Source organism: Bufo gargarizans, chromosome 4 (assembly GCF_014858855.1).
Source record: "Bufo gargarizans isolate SCDJY-AF-19 chromosome 4, ASM1485885v1, whole genome shotgun sequence".
NCBI classification, from domain to species: Eukaryota; Metazoa; Chordata; class Amphibia; order Anura; family Bufonidae; genus Bufo; species Bufo gargarizans.
The window spans coordinates 246,199,955-246,219,710 of record NC_058083.1 but is presented as its reverse complement, the minus strand read 5'-3'; the positions used below and the strand labels follow the sequence as shown (position 1 = coordinate 246,219,710).

The following is a 19,756-nucleotide window of genomic DNA, read 5'->3' as shown; positions in this document are numbered from 1 at the left end:
GCGGCGGGGTGGGCGTGGGTGAACGCACGCGTGGGCAACCGATCAGGCAAACACTGCGTTTTGGGAGGAGGGTGAGCTAAGGTGACGCTAATACTATTATAGATCTGACTGTGATCAGGTTTGATCACTTATAGATACTATAAAAGTACAAATGCTGATTAGCGGTACGCTAATCAGCGAATCAGTGACTGCGGTGCGGTGGACTGGGCGCTAACCGGTTGCTAACTACATAACCAAGGGGCCTAAACTATCCTAAAACCTATCAGTCAATACCAGTGAAAAAAAAGTGACAGTTTACACTGATCACTTTTTTCCTTTTACTAGGTGATTGATAGGGGCGATCAAGGGGTGATCAAGGGGTTAATTGGGGTGATGGGGGGTGATCTGGGGCTAAGTGTGCTGTTGGTGGCTACTCACTGTGAACTGTGCTCCTCTGCCTGGACCAACCGACAAAAAGGACCAGCAGAGGAGCACAGCAGCCATTTAACACATTATATTTATAAATATAATGTGTTAACTGGCTTCTGATTAGTTTTTTTTTAAATCATCAGCTTGCCAGCCGCGATCATTGGCTGGCAAGCTGATGACGTGACCCCCCTCTAACTTTTGCCGGCCCCAAAATCATCTTCAAAATCATCTTCAATCAGAAAATAAAAGATTAAACAGAATATGTTTCACTGGCTGGTTTTAAAGGGGTTGTTTATTATTTCTATATTAATGACTAGAGTTGAGCGAACACCTGGATGTTCGGGTTCGAGAAGTTCGGCCGAACATCCCGGAAATGTTCGGGTTCGGGATCCGAACCCGATCCGAACTTCGTCCCGAACCCGAACCCCATTGAAGTCAATGGGGACCCGAACTTTTCGGCACTAAAACGGCTGTAAAACAGCCCAGGAAAGGGCTAGAGGGCTGCAAAAGGCAGCAACATGTAGGTAAATCCCCTGCAAACAAATGTGGATAGGGAAATTAATTAAAATAAAAATTAAATAAATAAAAATTAACCAAAATCAATTGGAGAGAGGTTCCATAGCAGAGAATCTGGCTTCCCGTCACCCACCACTGGAACAGTCCATTCTCAGATATTTAGGCCCCGGCACCCAGGCAGAGGAGAGAGGTCCCGTAACAGAGAATCTGTCTTCATGTCAGCAGAGAATTAGTCTGCATGTCATAGCAGAGAATGAGGCTTCACGTCAGCCACCACTGCAACAGTCCATTGGCATATATTTAGGCCTAGCACACAGGCAGAGGAGAGAGGTCCCGTAACAGAGAATCTGGCTTCATGTCAGCAGAGAATCAGTCTGCATGTCATAGCAGAGAATGAGGCTTCACGTCAGCCACCACTGCAACAGTCCATTGGCATATATTTAGGCCCAGCACACACACAGGCAGAGGAGAGAGGTCCCGTAACAGAGAATCTGGCTTCATGTCAGCAGAGAATCAGTCTGCATGTCATAGCAGAGAATGAGGCTTCACGTCAGCCACCACTGCAACAGTCCATTGGCATATATTTAGGCCCAGCACACACACAGGCAGAGGAGAGAGGTCCCGTAACAGAGAATCTGGCTTCATGTCAGCAGAGAATCAGTCTGCATGTCATAGCAGAGAATGAGGCTTCACGTCAGCCACCACTGCAACAGTCCATTGGCATATATTTAGGCCCAGCACACACACAGGCAGAGGAGAGAGGTCCCGTAACAGAGAATCTGGCTTCATGTCAGCAGAGAATCAGTCTGCATGTCATAGCAGAGAATGAGGCTTCACGTCAGCCACCACTGCAACAGTCCATTGGCATATATTTAGGCCCAGCACACACACAGGCAGAGGAGAGAGGTCCCGTAACAGAGAATCTGTCTTCATGTCAGCAGAGAATTAGTCTGCATGTCATAGCAGAGAATGAGGCTTCACGTCACCCACCACTGCAACAGTCCATTGGCATATATTTAGGCCTAGCACACAGGCAGAGCAGAGAGGTCCCGTAACAGACAATCTGGCTTCATGACAGCAGAGAATCAGTCTGCATGTCATAGCAGAGAATGAGGCTTCACGTCACCCACCACTGCAACAGTCCATTGGCATATATTTAGGCCTAGCACACAGGCAGAGCAGAGAGGTCCCGTAACAGACAATCTGGCTTCATGTCAGCAGAGAATCAGTCTGCATGTCATAGCAGAGAATGAGGCTTCACGTCACCCACCACTGCAACAGTCCATTGGCATATATTTAGGCCTAGCACACAGGCAGAGCAGAGAGGTCCCGTAACAGACAATCTGGCTTCATGACAGCAGAGAATCAGTCTGCATGTCATAGCAGAGAATGAGGCTTCACGTCACCCACCACTGCAACAGTCCATTGGCATATATTTAGGCCTAGCACACAGGCAGAGCAGAGAGGTCCCGTAACAGACAATCTGGCTTCATGTCAGCAGAGAATCAGTCTGCATGTCATAGCAGAGAATGAGGCTTCACGTCACCCACCACTGCAACAGTCCATTGGCATATATTTAGGCCTAGCACACAGGCAGAGCAGAGAGGTCCCGTAACAGACGATCTGGCTTCATGTCAGCAGAGAATCAGTCTGCATGTCATAGCAGAGAATCAGGCTTCACGTCAGCCACCACTGCAACAGTCCATTGTCATAAATTTAGGCCCAGCACCCAGGCAGAGGAGAGAGGTCCCGTAACAGACAATCTGGCTTCATGTCAGCAGAGAATTAGTCTGCATGTCATAGCAGAGAATCAGGCTTCATGTCAGCCACCACTGCAACAGTCCATTGGCATATATTTAGGCCTAGCACACAGGCAGAGGAGAGGTTCATTCAACTTTGGGTAGCATCGCAATATAATGGTAAAATGAAAATAAAAATAGGATTGAATGAGGAAGTGCCCTGGAGTCCAATAATATATGGTTATGGGGAGGTAGTTAATGTCTAATCTGGACAAGGGACGGACAGGTCCTGTGGGATCCATGCCTGGTTCATTTTTATGAACGTCAGCTTGTCCACATTGGCTGTAGACAGGCGGCTGCGTTTGTCTGTAATGACGCCCCCTGCCGTGCTGAATACACGTTCAGACAAAACGCTGGCTGCCGGGCAGGCCAGCACCTCCAAGGCATAAAAGGCTAGCTCTGGCCACGTGGACAATTTAGAGACCCAGAAGTTGAATGGGGCCGAACCATCAGTCAGTACGTGGAGGGGTGTGCACACGTACTGTTCCACCATGTTAGTGAAATGTTGCCTCCTGCTAACACGTTGCGTATCAGGTGGTGGTGCAGTTAGCTGTGGCGTGTTGACAAAAGTTTTCCACATCTCTGCCATGCTAACCCTGCCCTCAGAGGAGCTGGCCGTGACACAGCTGCCTTGGCGACCTCTTGCTCCTCCTCTGCCTTGGCCTTGGGCTTCCACTTGTTCCCCTGTGACATTTGGGAATGCTCTCAGTAGCGCGTCTACCAACGTGCGCTTGTACTCGCGCATCTTCCTATCACGCTCCAGTGCAGGAAGTAAGGTGGGCACATTGTCTTTGTAGCGTGGATCCAGCAGGGTGGCAACCCAGTAGTCCGCACAGGTTAAAATGTGGGCAACTCTGCTGTCGTTGCGCAGGCACTGCAGCATGTAGTCGCTCATGTGTGCCAGGCTGCCCAGGGGTAAGGACAAGCTGTCCTCTGTGGGAGGCGTATCGTCATCGTCCTGCCTTTCCCCCCAGCCACGCACCAGTGATGGACCCGAGCTGCGTTGGGTGCCACCCCGCTGTGACCATGCTTCATCCTCATCCTCCTCCACCTCCTCCTCATCCTCGTCCTCCTCGTCCTCCAGTAGTGGGCCCTGGCTGGCCACATTTGTACCTGGCCTCTGCTGTTGCAAAAAACCTCCCTCTGAGTCACTTCGAAGAGACTGGCCTGAAAGTGCTAAAAATGACCCCTCTTCCTCATCCTCCTCCTCCTCCTCCTGGGCCACCTCCTGTTCCATCATCGCCCTAAGTGTTTTCTCAAGGAGACATAGAAGTGGTATTGTAACGCTGATAACGGTGTCATCGCCACTGGCCATGTTGGTGGAGTACTCGAAACAGCGCAACAGGGCACACAGGTCTCGCATGGAGGCCCAGTCATTGGTGGTGAAGTGGTGCTGTTCTGTAGTGCGACTGACCCGTGCGTGCTGCAGCTGAAACTCCACTATGGCCTGCTGCTGCTCGCACAGTCTGTCCAGCATGTGCAAGGTGGAGTTCCACCTGGTGGGCACGTCGCATATGAGGCGGTGAGCGGGAAGGCCGAAGTTACGCTGTAGCGCAGACAGGCGAGCAGCGGCAGGATGTGAACGCCGGAAGCGCGAACAGACGGCCCGCACTTTATGCAGCAGCTCTGACATGTCGGGGTAGTTGTGAATGAACTTCTGCACCACCAAATTCAGCACATGCGCCAAGCAAGGGATGTGCGTCAAATTGGCTAGTCCCAGAGCTGCAACGAGATTTCGCCCATTATCACACACCACCAGGCCGGGCTTGAGGCTCACCGGCAGCAACCACTCGTCGGTCTGTTGTTCAATACCCCGCCACAACTCCTGTGCGGTGTGGGGCCTGTCCCCCAAACATATGAGTTTCAGAATGGCCTGCTGACGTTTACCCCGGGCTGTGCTGAAGTTGGTGGTGAAGGTGTGTGGCTGACTGGATGAGCAGGTGGAAGAAGAGGAGGAGGAAGCCGAGAAGGAGGAGGTGGCAACAGGAGGCAAAGAATGTTGCCCTGCGATCCTTGGCGGCGGCAGGACGTGCGCCAAACAGCTCTCCGCCTGGGGCCCAGCTGCCACTACATTTACCCAGTGTGCAGTTAGGGAGATATAGCGTCCCTGGCCGTGCTTACTGGTCCACGTATCTGTGGTTAGGTGGACCTTGCTACAGATGGCGTTGCGCAGTGCACACTTGATTTTATCGGATACTTGGTTGTGCAGGGAAGGCACGGCTCTCTTGGAGAAGTAGTGCCGGCTGGGAACAACATACTGTGGGACAGCAAGCGACATGAGCTGTTTGAAGCTGTCTGTGTCCACCAGCCTAAATGACAGCATTTCATAGGCCAGTAGTTTAGAAATGCTGGCATTCAGGGCCAGGGATCGAGGGTGGCTAGGTGGGAATTTACGCTTTCTATCAAATGTTTGTGAGATGGAGAGCTGAACGCTGGCGTGTGACATGGTTGAGACGCTTGGTGACGGAGGTGGTGGTGGTGGTGTTGGTGGTACATCCCCTGTTTGCTGGGCGGCAGGTGCCAACGTTCCTCCAGAGGCGGAGGAAGAGGCCGAGGCGGCAGCAGCAGAATAGGCCGAGGCGGCAGCAGCAGAAGAGGTAGCAGGGGGAGCCTGAGTGACTTCCTTGGTTTTAAGGTGTTTACTCCACTGCAGTTCATGCTTTGCATGCAGGTGCCTGGTCATGCAGGTTGTGCTCAGGTTCAGAACGTTAATGCCTCGCTTCAGGCTCTGATGGCACAGCGTGCAAACCACTCGGGTCTTGTCGTCAGCACATTGTTTGAAGAAGTGCCATGCCAGGGAACTCCTTGAAGCTGCCTTTGGGGTGCTCGGTCCCAGATGGCGGCGGTCAGTAGCAGGCGGAGTCTCTTGGCGGCGGGTGTTCTGCTTTTGCCCACTGCTCCCTCTTTTGCTACGCTGTTGGCTCGGTCTCACCACTGCCTCTTCCTCCGAACTGTGAAAGTCAGTGGCACGACCTTCATTCCATGTGGGGTCTAGGACCTCATCGTCCCCTGCATCGTCTTCCACCCAGTCTTGATCCCTGACCTCCTGTTCAGTCTGCACACTGCAGAAAGACGCAGCAGTTGGCACCTGTGTTTCGTCATCATCAGAGACATGCTGAGGTGGTATTCCCATGTCCTCATCATCAGGAAACATAAGTGGTTGTGCGTCAGTGCATTCTATGTCTTTCACCGCTGGGGAAGGGCTAGGTGGATGCCCTTGGGAAACCCTGCCAGCGGAGTCTTCAAACAGCATAAGAGACTGCTGCATAACTTGAGGCTGAGACAGTTTCCCTGGTATGCATGGGGGTGATGTGACAGACTGATGGGGTTGGTTTTCAGGCGCCATCTGTGCGCTTTCTGCAGAAGACTGGGTGGGAGATAATGTGAACGTGCTGGATCCACTGTCGGCCACCCAATTGACTAATGCCTGTACCTGCTCAGGCCTTACCATCCTTAGAACGGCATTAGGCCCCACCATATATCGCTGTAAATTCTGGCGGCTACTGGGACCTGAGGTAGTTGGTACACTAGGACGTGTGGATGTGGCAGAACGGCCACGTCCTCTCCCAGCACCAGAGGGTCCACTAACACCACCACGACCATGTCCACGTCCGCGTCCCTTACTAGATGTTTTTCTCATTGTTATGGTTCACCACAACAACAAATATATTATTTGGCCCAATGTATTGTATTCAAATTCAGCGGGATATAAATTTGAGGCCTAGTATTTAGGCGCTGGGTGACCGGTATGGATTTAGTGACAGAATTAGACTTGGAAATGCACAGAAGCGTGTGTGTGAAGTTATTCTGAATGACCCAATGTGCACCTTGAATATTATATACCCTTTTTGGGATAGATTTCAAATAGCTCTGATATAGCAGGAACCACTAAATTATGAAATTGCTAAATTGGGAATTGTACTTCAACCCAGAACAAAAAATGTGCTTTGACGGGCACTAAATAACTTTCCCAGCTACAACAGTACAGCGGTAACGAGAGATTTAGAGGGATTTAAATTTGAGGCCTAGTATTTAGGCGCTGGGTGACAGGTATGGGTTTAGTGACAGAATTAGACTTGGAAATACACAGTAGCGGGTGTGTGTGAAGTTATTCTGAATGACCCAATGTGCACCTTCAATATTATATACCCTTTTTGGGATAGATTTCAAATAGCTCTGATATAGCAGGAACCACTAAATTATGAAATTGCTAAATTGGGAATTGTACTTCAACCCAGAACAAAAAATGTGCTTTGACGGACACTAAATATCTTGCCCAGCAACAACAGTACAGCGGTGGGTAACGAGAGATTTAGAGGGATTTAAATTTGAGGCCTAGTATTTAGGCGCTGGGTCACCGGTATGGATTTAGTGACAGAATTAGACTTGGAAATGCACAGAAGCGTGTGTGTGAAGTTATTCTGAATGACCCTATGTGCACCTTCAATATTATATACCCTTTTAGGGATAGATTTCAAATAGCTCTGATATAGCAGAAACCACTAAATTATGAAATTGCTAAATTGGGAATTGTACTTCAACCCAGAACAAAAAATGTGCTTTGACGGACACTAAATATCTTGCCCAGCAACAACAGTACAGCGGTGGGTAACGAGAGATTTAGAGGGATTTAAATTTGAGGCCTAGTATTTAGGCGCTGGGTGACAGGTATGGGTTTAGTGACAGAATTAGACTTGGAAATACACAGTAGCGGGTGTGTGTGAAGTTATTCTGAATGACCCAATGTGCACCTTCAATATTATATACCCTTTTTGGGATAGATTTCAAATAGCTCTGATATAGCAGGAACCACTAAATTATGAAATTGCTAAATTGGGAATTGTACTTCAACCCAGAACAAAAAATGTGCTTTGACGGACACTAAATATCTTGCCCAGCAACAACAGTACAGTGGTGGGTAACGAGAGATTTAGAGGGATTTAAATTTGAGGCCTAGTATTTAGGCGCTGGGTCACCGGTATGGATTTAGTGACAGAATTAGACTTGGAAATGCACAGAAGCGTGTGTGTGAAGTTATTCTGAATGACCCTATGTGCACCTTCAATATTATATACCCTTTTAGGGATAGATTTCAAATAGCTCTGATATAGCAGAAACCACTAAATTATGAAATTGCTAAATTGGGAATTGTACTTAACCCAGAACAAAAAATGTGCTTTGACGGACACTAAATATCTTGCCCAGCAACAACAGTACAGCGGTGGGTAACGAGAGATTTAGAGGGATTTAAATTTGAGGCCTAGTATTTAGGCGCTGGGTCACCGGTATGGATTTAGTGACAGAATTAGACTTGGAAATGCACAGAAGCGTGTGTGTGAAGTTATTCTGAATGACCCTATGTGCACCTTCAATATTATATACCCTTTTAGGGATAGATTTCAAATAGCTCTGATATAGCAGAAACCACTAAATTATGAAATTGCTAAATTGGGAATTGTACTTCAACCCAGAACAAAAAATGTGCTTTGACGGACACTAAATATCTTGCCCAGCAACAACAGTACAGCGGTGGGTAACGAGAGATTTAGAGGGATTTAAATTTGAGGCCTAGTATTTAGGCGCTGGGTGACAGGTATGGGTTTAGTGACAGAATTAGACTTGGAAATACACAGTAGCGGGTGTGTGTGAAGTTATTCTGAATGACCCAATGTGCACCTTCAATATTATATACCCTTTTTGGGATAGATTTCAAATAGCTCTGATATAGCAGGAACCACTAAATTATGAAATTGCTAAATTGGGAATTGTACTTCAACCCAGAACAAAAAATGTGCTTTGACGGACACTAAATATCTTGCCCAGCAACAACAGTACAGCGGTGGGTAACGAGAGATTTAGAGGGATTTAAATTTGAGGCCTAGTATTTAGGCGCTGGGTCACCGGTATGGATTTAGTGACAGAATTAGACTTGGAAATGCACAGAAGCGTGTGTGTGAAGTTATTCTGAATGACCCTATGTGCACCTTCAATATTATATACCCTTTTAGGGATAGATTTCAAATAGCTCTGATATAGCAGAAACCACTAAATTATGAAATTGCTAAATTGGGAATTGTACTTCAACCCAGAACAAAAAATGTGCTTTGACGGACACTAAATATCTTGCCCAGCAACAACAGTACAGTGGTGGGTAACGAGAGATTTAGAGGGATTTAAATTTGAGGCCTAGTATTTAGGCGCTGGGTCACCGGTATGGATTTAGTGACAGAATTAGACTTGGAAATGCACAGAAGCGTGTGTGTGAAGTTATTCTGAATGACCCTATGTGCACCTTCAATATTATATACCCTTTTAGGGATAGATTTCAAATAGCTCTGATATAGCAGAAACCACTAAATTATGAAATTGCTAAATTGGGAATTGTACTTTAACCCAGAACAAAAAATGTGCTTTGACGGACACTAAATATCTTGCCCAGCAACAACAGTACAGCGGTGGGTAACGAGAGATTTAGAGGGATTTAAATTTGAGGCCTAGTATTTAGGCGCTGGGTCACCGGTATGGATTTAGTGACAGAATTAGACTTGGAAATGCACAGAAGCGTGTGTGTGAAGTTATTCTGAATGACCCTATGTGCACCTTCAATATTATATACCCTTTTAGGGATAGATTTCAAATAGCTCTGATATAGCAGAAACCACTAAATTATGAAATTGCTAAATTGGGAATTGTACTTCAACCCAGAACAAAAAATGTGCTTTGACGGACACTAAATATCTTGCCCAGCAACAACAGTACAGCGGTGGGTAACGAGAGATTTAGAGGGATTTAAATTTGAGGCCTAGTATTTAGGCGCTGGGTGACAGGTATGGGTTTAGTGACAGAATTAGACTTGGAAATACACAGTAGCGGGTGTGTGTGAAGTTATTCTGAATGACCCAATGTGCACCTTCAATATTATATACCCTTTTTGGGATAGATTTCAAATAGCTCTGATATAGCAGGAACCACTAAATTATGAAATTGCTAAATTGGGAATTGTACTTCAACCCAGAACAAAAAATGTGCTTTGACGGACACTAAATATCTTGCCCAGCAACAACAGTACAGCGGTGGGTAACGAGAGATTTAGAGGGATTTAAATTTGAGGCCTAGTATTTAGGCGCTGGGTCACCGGTATGGATTTAGTGACAGAATTAGACTTGGAAATGCACAGAAGCGTGTGTGTGAAGTTATTCTGAATGACCCTATGTGCACCTTCAATATTATATACCCTTTTAGGGATAGATTTCAAATAGCTCTGATATAGCAGAAACCACTAAATTATGAAATTGCTAAATTGGGAATTGTACTTCAACCCAGAACAAAAAATGTGCTTTGACGGACACTAAATATCTTGCCCAGCAACAACAGTACAGTGGTGGGTAACGAGAGATTTAGAGGGATTTAAATTTGAGGCCTAGTATTTAGGCGCTGGGTCACCGGTATGGATTTAGTGACAGAATTAGACTTGGAAATGCACAGAAGCGTGTGTGTGAAGTTATTCTGAATGACCCTATGTGCACCTTCAATATTATATACCCTTTTAGGGATAGATTTCAAATAGCTCTGATATAGCAGAAACCACTAAATTATGAAATTGCTAAATTGGGAATTGTACTTCAACCCAGAACAAAAAATGTGCTTTGACGGACACTAAATATCTTGCCCAGCAACAACAGTACAGCGGTGGGTAACGAGAGATTTAGAGGGATTTAAATTTGAGGCCTAGTATTTAGGCGCTGGGTGACAGGTATGGGTTTAGTGACAGAATTAGACTTGGAAATACACAGTAGCGGGTGTGTGTGAAGTTATTCTGAATGACCCAATGTGCACCTTCAATATTATATACCCTTTTTGGGATAGATTTCAAATAGCTCTGATATAGCAGGAACCACTAAATTATGAAATTGCTAAATTGGGAATTGTATTTCAACCCAGAACAAGAAATGTGCTTGAACGGACACTAAATAACTCGCCCAGCTACAGCACTAGGGACAGATTTAGCTGGATATAAATTTGAGGCCTAGTATTTAGGCGCTGGCTGACCGGTATGGATTTAGTGACAGAATTAGACTGGGATATGGCCAAAAAATGAACAGACTATTGCTGGTTAAATGCACTTGGTGTGACAGCTTCACCCTGATGTAGGCTTTAGCCAAAAAACAACCACACCATTGAGGGTTAAATGCACTTGGTGACAGGCGCAGCTTGCCCCTGATTTTGTATATGGCCAAAAAATGAACAGACTATTGCTGGTTAAATGCACTTGGTGTGACAGCTTCACCCTGATGTAGGCTTTAGCCAAAAAACAACCACACCATTGAGGGTTAAATGCACTTGGTGACAGGCGCAGCTTGCCCCTGATTTTGTATATGGCCAAAAAATGAACAGACTATTGCTGGTTAAATGCACTTGGTGTGACAGCTTCACCCTGATGTAGGCTTTAGCCAAAAAACAACCACACCATTGAGGGTTAAATGCACTTGGTGACAGGCGCAGCTTGCCCCTGATTTTGTATATGGCCAAAAAATGAACAGACTATTGCTGGTTAAATGCACTTGGTGTGACAGCTTCACCCTGATGTAGGCTTTAGCCAAAAAACAACCACACCATTGAGGGTTAAATGCACTTGGTCGCAGCTTGTGCTGGCGCACCACAAGACACAAAATGGCCGCCGATCACCCCAGAAAAATGAGACTGACAAACGGTCTGTGCAGCCTAAAAACAGTGAGCAATTGAGGATCAGCAGCTCAATGATCCACAGCTGCAGATCGATCAGTTAATCAAGTCCTTTGGAGGAGTTAATCTGCCTAATCTCGCCCTACTGTCGCAGCCGCAACCTCTCCCTACGCTAATCAGAGCAGAGTGACGGGCGGCGCTATGTGACTCCAGCTTAAATAGAGGCTGGGTCACATGGTGCTCTGGCCAATCACAGCCATGCCAATAGTAGGCATGGCTGTGATGGCCTCTTGGGGCAAGTAGTATGACGCTTGTTGATTGGCTGCTTTGCAGCCTTTCAAAAAGCGCGAAGAAAGCGTCACAAAAGCGCGAAGAAAGCGACGAACACCGAACCCGAACCCGGACTTTTACGAAAATGTCCGGGTTCGGGTCCGTGTCACGGACACCCCAAAATTCGGTACGAACCCGAACTATACAGTTCGAGTTCGCTCATCCCTATTAATGACCTAACCTCAGGAATGTGAAATCTGATTGTAGTTATGAATCCAGCATATCCATGATAAAGTTGGCTAAGTTGCAGAGTTATTGATCTTATGGTAGTTCCGATTTACATTTCATTAGCATATGGCATGTTTAATGCTAGTATGGATATAATTAACAAGGGTAACTGGTGTTATTATTTAATATCAATAAAAAATATGCATATTTAATTTATGCTCATTCATCAACATGCAGAAAAAGAGCTGAAACATACCTTCTTTCATGTATGAAATCAGTTTAGGAGCAAGCTCATTTGGTTGTCTGGTATTAGTTAGGTATTCCATTATAAAGACTATTGGGGCAAATCTCACCATATTCTGTTCACCACAACCATAGGGCAACTGAACTAATGATTGCAAGCTGGCAGCAGATGGTCCCAAAATATCACCTTAAAAGAAAATGTATACTATTATTTCTAGCACATCACCACAGTTCTCACATTGTATTCTATTTCTTGCTGCATGAATTCGTTATGCTGCATTTGCACTTATGTTATTTTGATATCCATTACTAGAAAATGAGCGCACATTATCAAAAGTTTCTCTGTTTATTGGGTATATCGACAATGGTAGATACAGTGGATATAAAAAGTCTACACACCCCTGTTAAAATGTCAGGTTTCTGTGATGTAAAAAAAAATGAGACAAAGATAAATCATTTCAGAACTTTTCCCAATCTTTAATGTGACCTATAAACTGTACAACTGAATTGAAAAACAAACTTAAATCTTTTAGGTGGAGGGAAGAAAACAAAAAAAAAAATGAAAATAATTTGGTTGCTTATAACTGGAGATGTAGCTGTGTTCAGAATTAAGTGCCAGCTGCTCTAGTTGGTCTTTCCTGAAATTTTCTTAGTCGCATCCCACAGCAAAAGCCATGGTCCACAGAGAGCTTCCAAACCATCAGAGGGATCTCATTGTTGAAAGGTATAAGTCAGGAGAAGGGTGCAAAAGAATTTCCAAGGCATTAGATATACCATGGAACACAGTGAAGACAATCATCATCAAGTGGAGAAAATATGGCACAACAGTGACATTACCAAGAACTGGACGTCCCTCCAAAATTGATGAAAAGACAAGAAGAAAACAGGTCAAGAGACCTACAGCAACATTAAAGGAGCTGCAGGAATATCTGGCAAGTACTGGCTGTGTGGTACATGTGACAACAATCTCCCATATTCTTCATATGTCTGGGCTATGGGGTAGAGTGGCAAGATGAAAGCCTTTTCTTACGAAGAAAAACATCCAAGCCAGGCTACATTTTGCAAAAACACATCTGAATTTATCTTAAATCCGAAGTCGCTTCACTCAAAACTTTGGATTAATGCTGTACGGAGATCCGTCTCCATACAGCATTAAAATGTATGGCCACTGATGCAGTGTAGTCAGTTCAGTGATTGACTTTGGTATCTTATTTTTAAACTTGGATCCGAACTTGGCTTCAGTTCTGAGGTACGAGACCATTTCAAGGAACTAGTTTGCAATTTTGTTTCAATTATGTTGAAATTAGTTTCAAAACAGAATGTTGAGCCAATAGATTAGGTGAATGACTAATATACTATCCATACAATAATATGATCAGAATAGGCTATAGATGCCAAATAATTTTGATTTCTATGTGAGCAATTCTTTGTAATTGTGGTTGTGCTACAGAAGGCATGTCTAGACAGATAGCTATGATACGTTCATTGCTTTGGTTTGTTTTAGTCAGGGTGACTGTTACTTTCCTCAAGCAAAACGTCTGTTATTCACATTTTTTATTGTAGGTTTCAAGCTTTTGTAAGAAAAACAGAACAAACATTTTTTTTTTTTGTGTGGCTTCTTATTCAATGATCATTTATTTAAGAAGGTAACAGTATTATCCTTACCAACAACCGTGATAAATGTCTTTTCACTCCCACTTACTACATCAAGCGGGAATGTAAATTTCAAAGACTTTGAAATCATTTGTGGTTTATTGTTGATCAGTTCCAAGAGCAAAGTTTGTGAATATGAATGTTCTATTCCTTCAGCCTGTCAAAGTAAAGGAAAATTATATGATTATATTCAAACCTATTACATTAGCATAAGATGTAATAAATGGCAACTTTCCACATTTGCAATGTTAGCTATTAAGATATTCCAAGAAAAACATTATAAAACTGCGCCATATGAAATGGGGGACATTCGTATGCTCAAGTAACGAACACAGTTTTTACTATAACATTTCATTTTGCTTTCTATGAAATGCATAGGATTAGCATATTTTACCAATTTTGCATTAATATTAAGAAAGTGTTAGGAGGATGAGGGGTATGATATGCCAACAAGCTTAATCTTTCAACTACCTATGAGAAATTATATTGGTTTGTTTCATAGGATGTATATTTAGATCACATCTACTCCTGTTCCCTGAGGCGGTACTCCATATTCATTCTTTAGGCATTTAAGTACATTGTTACTTTCTCTGGATGTTATTGTCATTTATAATTCCATCCAAGCTGTTAACAACTAGTATTCCACAACATTTTTCATGTACAGTACAGACCAAAAGTTTGGACACACCTAATTCAAAGAGTTTTCTTTATTTTCATGACTATGAAAATTGTAGATTCACACTGAAGGCATCAAAACTATGAATTAACACATGTGGAATTATATACATAACAAAAAAGTGAGAAACAACTGAAAATATGTAATATTCTAGGTTCTTCAAAGTATCCACCTTTTGCTTTGATTACTGCTTTGCACACTCTTGGCATTCTCTTGATGAGCTTCAAGTGGTAGTCACCTGAAATGGTTTTCACTTCACAGGTGTGCCCTGTCAGGTTTAATAAGTGGGATTTCTTGCCTTATAAATGGGGTTGGGACCATCAGTTGCGTTGTGGAGAAGTCAGGTGGATACACAGCTGATAGTCCTACTGAATAGACTGTTAGAATTTGTATTATGGCAAGAAAAAAGCAGCTAAGTAAAGAAAAACAAGTGGCCATCATTACTTTAAGAAATGAAGGTCAGTTAGTCCGAAAAATTGGGAAAACTTTAAAAGTGTCCCCAAGTGCAGTCACAAAAAACATCAAGCACTACAAAGAAACTGGCTCACATGCGGACCGCCCCAGGAAAGGAAGACCAAGAGTCACCTCTTCTGCGGAAGATAAGTTCATCCAAGTCACCAGCCTCAGAAATCGCAGGTTAACAGCAGCTCAGATTAGAGACCAGGTCAATGCCACACAGAGTTCTAGCAGAAGACACATCTCTAGAACAACTGTAAAGAGGTGACTGTGTGAATCAGGCCTTCATGGTAGAATATCTGCTAGGAAACCACTGCTAAGGACAGGCAACAAGCAGAAGAGACTTGTTTGGGCTAAAGAACACAAGGAATGGACATTAGACCAGTGGAAATCTGTGCTTTGGTCTGATGAGTCCAAATTTGAGATCTTTGGTTCCGTGTCTTTGTGCGACGCAGAAAAGGTGAACGGATGGACTCTACATGCCTGGTTCCCACCGTGAAGCATGGAGGAGGAGGTGTGATGGTGTGGGGGTGCTTTGCTGGTGACACTGTTGGGGATTTATTCAAAATTGAAGGCATACTGAACCAGCATGGCTACCACAGCATCTTGCAGCGGCATGCTATTCCATCCGGTTTGTTGGACCATCATTTATTTTTCAACAGGACAATGACCCCAAACACACCTCCAGGCTGTGTAAGGGCTATTTGACCATGAAGGAGAGTGATGGGGTGCTGCGACAGATGACCTGGCCTCCACAGTCACCGGACCTGAACCCAATCGAGATGGTTTGGGGTGAGCTGGACCGCAGAGTGAAGGCAAAAGGGCCAACAAGTGCTAAGCATCTCTGGGAACTCATTCAAGACTGTTGGAAGACCATTTCAGGTGTCTACCTCTTGAAGCTCAGCGAGAGAATGCCAAGAGTGTGCAAAGCAGTAATCAAAGCAAAAGGTGGCTACTTTGAAGAACCTAGAATATTACATATTTTCTGTTGTTTCACACTTTTTTGTTATGTATATAATTCCACATGTGTTAATTCATAGTTTTGATGCCTTCAGTGTGAATCTACAATTTTTATAGTCATGAAAATAAAGAAAACTCTTTGAATTAGAAGGTGTGTCCAAACTTTTGGTCTGTACTGTATGTTACTTTGTTTTCTGTCTTGTATTATTTATTTTGTATTATTTCATAATATATTGAATCTATTATATAAGAAACTTAAAAGGTTAAAAAAATAATATCTTATTACACTTGAAAAATGCTAGAAGTACCTGGACTTTGAGTTTTTGAGTTACTGCATCTGAAGCAAGGGAGGATGTGGCCTTCACTGTCATTGGAATCTCACCCAATTGAATCGGCCTGACTGGGAAGAAAACTGTTTTTCCCTCTTTACTTGGGACCAATACAGTTTGTTGAGGTCCAGTTGCATTTATAAACGATATTTGTATATCAAATGCATCACTTCGATCAAGGGTTACAGAAACCTATGAAGGGAAAAATACAGGTCCAAAGATGTAATATATTGGGTTGGTTTATGCAGTGCAATACAATGTTTTTTTTAATTAAAATGTCTACTAAAGAATATCTACATGTAAATAAATGCAGAAAGATAAATCACAATATACAATATGAGAGCAATATATTCTACCTATCATGTAGTAACTGTAATGATCCGCATAATAAACTAATGTTTTGGTGTCCGTCTGACGAAACTAAGCCAAACAGATCCATTCTGACACACAATGTAGGTCAATGGGGATGGATCAGTTTTCTATGACACAATCTGGCACTATAGAAAACGGATCTGTCCTCCATTGACTTTCAATTGTGTTCAAGACGGATTCGTCTTGGCTATGTTAAAGATAATACAAACTGATCCGTTCTGAATGGATGCAGACGGTTGTATTATCTGAACCGATCCGTCTATGCAGATCCATGGCAGATCCGCACCAAACACGAGTGTGAAAGTAGCATAAAAAGAAAACCCTAAGGCCCCTTTTACACGGGCAAGATTTCCGCGCGGTTGCGATGCGCGAGGTGAACGCATTGCACCCGCACTGAATACGGACCCGTTCATTCCTATGGGGCTGTGCAGATGAGCGGTGATTTTCACGCATCACTTGTGCGCTGCGTGAAAATCGCATTATGCTCCTCTTTATGCGTTTTCCACGCAACGCAGGCCCCATAGAAGTGAATAGGGCTGTGTGAAAATCGCAAGCATCCGCAGGCAAGTGCGGATGTGGTGCGATTTTCACGCTCGGTTGCTAGGAGACTATCGGGATGGTGACCCGATCATTATTATTTTCCCTTATAACATGGTTATAAGGGAAAATAATAGCATTCTTAATACAGAATGCATACTACAATAGGACTGGAGGGGTTAAAAAAACTAAAAATTATTTAACTCACCTTAATCCACTTGCTTGCGCAGCCCGGCTTCTATTCTGTCTTCATCTTTGCTGTGCACAGGAAAAGGACCTGTGGTGACGTCACTACGGTCATCACATGGTCCGTCACATGTTCCATCACCATGGTGAAAAAGATCATGTGATGGACCATGTGATGAGCGCAGTGATGTCATCATAGGTCCTTTTCCTGTGCACAGCAAAGATGAAGACATAAGAGAAGCTGGGCTGCGTGAGCAAGTGGATTAAGGTGAGTTAAATTATTTTTAATTTTTTTTAACCCCTCCAGCCCTATTGTACTAAGCATTTTGTATTAAGAATGCTAATATTTTCCCTTATAAACATGTTATAAGGGAAAATAATACAATCTACACAACACCTAACCCAAACCTGAACTTCTGTGAAGAAGTCCGGGTTCGGGTCTGGGTACCAAACATTCTCACGCGCTTGCAAAACGCATTACAATGTTTTGTAATCGCGCAGAAAAATAGTGCATTTTCCCACAACGCACCCGCATCCTATCAGGGCCAAAAACATGACGCCCATGTGAAAGGGTCCTAAATGATAAAACTGGTCCTGCAATAAAGTCCTCATAAGGCTACTTTGACAGAAAAACTTTAATAAGTTATGATGTTAATGATTACAATGTTTCCTATAGTATTATCAGCATCTGTATAACAAGCATCTACTAGGATAACTAAAAATACATAATGTAGCCAACTTGAGCTTTCTCCAGAAAACATTATAAAGTTTTTGAGGAAAAAGCAGATTAGGATACTCTGTTGCAATACTAAGTCTTTTCTAATATTGTTGCTAGAAAATTGGGTAATAAACTGATTGAAAGCTATTGTAAGCTACTGTGATAGTTTTGGGAAAATGAAAAAATATTGTTTAATGGAGATAGCTCAAGTTGACTACATTGTGAATTACAGTTATCCTACTAGTAAAAAGAAAAAGGTTTGGTACAATGTTGCTTGTTACATAGTGTGGTAATGTGAACAGTGCTGGAAGGTGTGTTGTCCCACTTCAGGTACCTCAGATGGGTGAGACAGACAAAATTCAGAGAGTGGCAGTAGTCTCAGCAAAGCATAGTTTGCTGAGACCTTTTTGTATATGTTTTCTGGGCTGGATTTTACTTGGACTGGTGGCTAGGCTTGGTAGAGGGAGTTGCCAGTCCACACCCTTCCAGTACGGGTTTTCCTTTCTACCTGAGGTGATCACAGGTGAGGCCTGCTGTAATCAGGCTGGCATAAAGCGCCTCAGACGAGGTCAGTCTGAGGAGAGATATATGCTGTGAGATACAGAGACCCAGAGCAGAGGCTCTGTGCGTGGTCTCAGCTCACCAGGCTGAGAGACCCCGGGACATTGTGACAGCCCGAAGTTTGGGTGACGCCGGGATTCAAGGGTCACAAGGCCGGAGTCGGGAGGACTGTTAGGCCACACTTCCCCATACAGGTACGGAACTGACTACAGCCGGAGAGGCTGGGGAACTATGGGCTGAGAAAAAGCCGCATATGGGTTCCGTGTGTGAACAGGGTTCTGTAGCTGAGTCAGGGCCCCGTTAACAAGTGTAGTGAGAGCCCAGCCAGGCAGGTATTTCTTTTGTTTTGATGTATGTGGGAACCTCACCACACCCAGTGATTATTAGCTGGACTGTTCAGTGTATGAAAAATGTCCCAATTAATGCAATGTTTGCCCCCGAAAGCTGCGGTGGATGACCATTCTTGTGAGAATGAACCCCCCCCCCCCCCCCCAAGTACAGTGATCCCTTACAATAGTTATACTGACAAAAGGGAACTATTTTTTCTAATCATGGAATTCTGAGAGCCATTACTTAATATACTAGCAACTAATTATGCGCAATATCACGCACATCAGATTTGAATGTCATTTGAATGTGATTACAATGGAGGAGATTAATTAAAACTAGCACAAGGGAAAGATAAAAGAGTGGTCAATAGCACATACAAATAATTGCTGGAATTTAACTGCTTGTTAGGGGCATTTGATCCAATTATGGGTTTACATTAAGTTGTAGTTATTCCAAAGGCCACTTCCACATTATCACCATTTTTCATCAGTATTTGTAAGTCAAGACCAGAAGTAGACCTTACAGAGGAAAACTATAATGGCAAGATTTCCACGTCTCCTGTGTTTTGGACCCACTCTTGGTTTTGGCTTACATATTCTGATGAGAAATACTAAAATACTAACCACATACTGACCATGTTAAAAGTGGCTTAAACCTCTAAAGGACCAGGTCAATTTTGTTTTGTTTTGGGTTTTGTTTTCATGGCGTTCATTATGTACTAAAACTGCAATGACAAAGTTATTCTACAGGTCAGTACAATTAAGGCAAAACCAGATTCTATATATTATTTATGTTTTAGTACTAAATTAAACTTTTGAAACATTTTAAATTT

At 43.7% G+C, this 19,756-nt stretch overlaps 1 protein-coding gene across 1 annotated transcript in view; it reads right to left on the bottom strand.

Annotated features, from left to right (window-relative positions):
* CD109 (CD109 molecule) overlaps positions 1 to 19,756 on the bottom strand; it is a 307,708-nt gene that overhangs the window by 75,781 nt on the left and 212,171 nt on the right. Inside the window, exons 22-24 of the mRNA XM_044289633.1 lie at positions 16,200 to 16,412; positions 13,812 to 13,956; positions 12,160 to 12,333 (exon numbers count right to left, since the gene is read on the bottom strand). Of these exons, the coding sequence (XP_044145568.1) occupies positions 12,160 to 12,333; positions 13,812 to 13,956; positions 16,200 to 16,412 (532 nt within the window). The remainder of the gene's footprint in view (positions 1 to 12,159; positions 12,334 to 13,811; positions 13,957 to 16,199; positions 16,413 to 19,756) is intronic.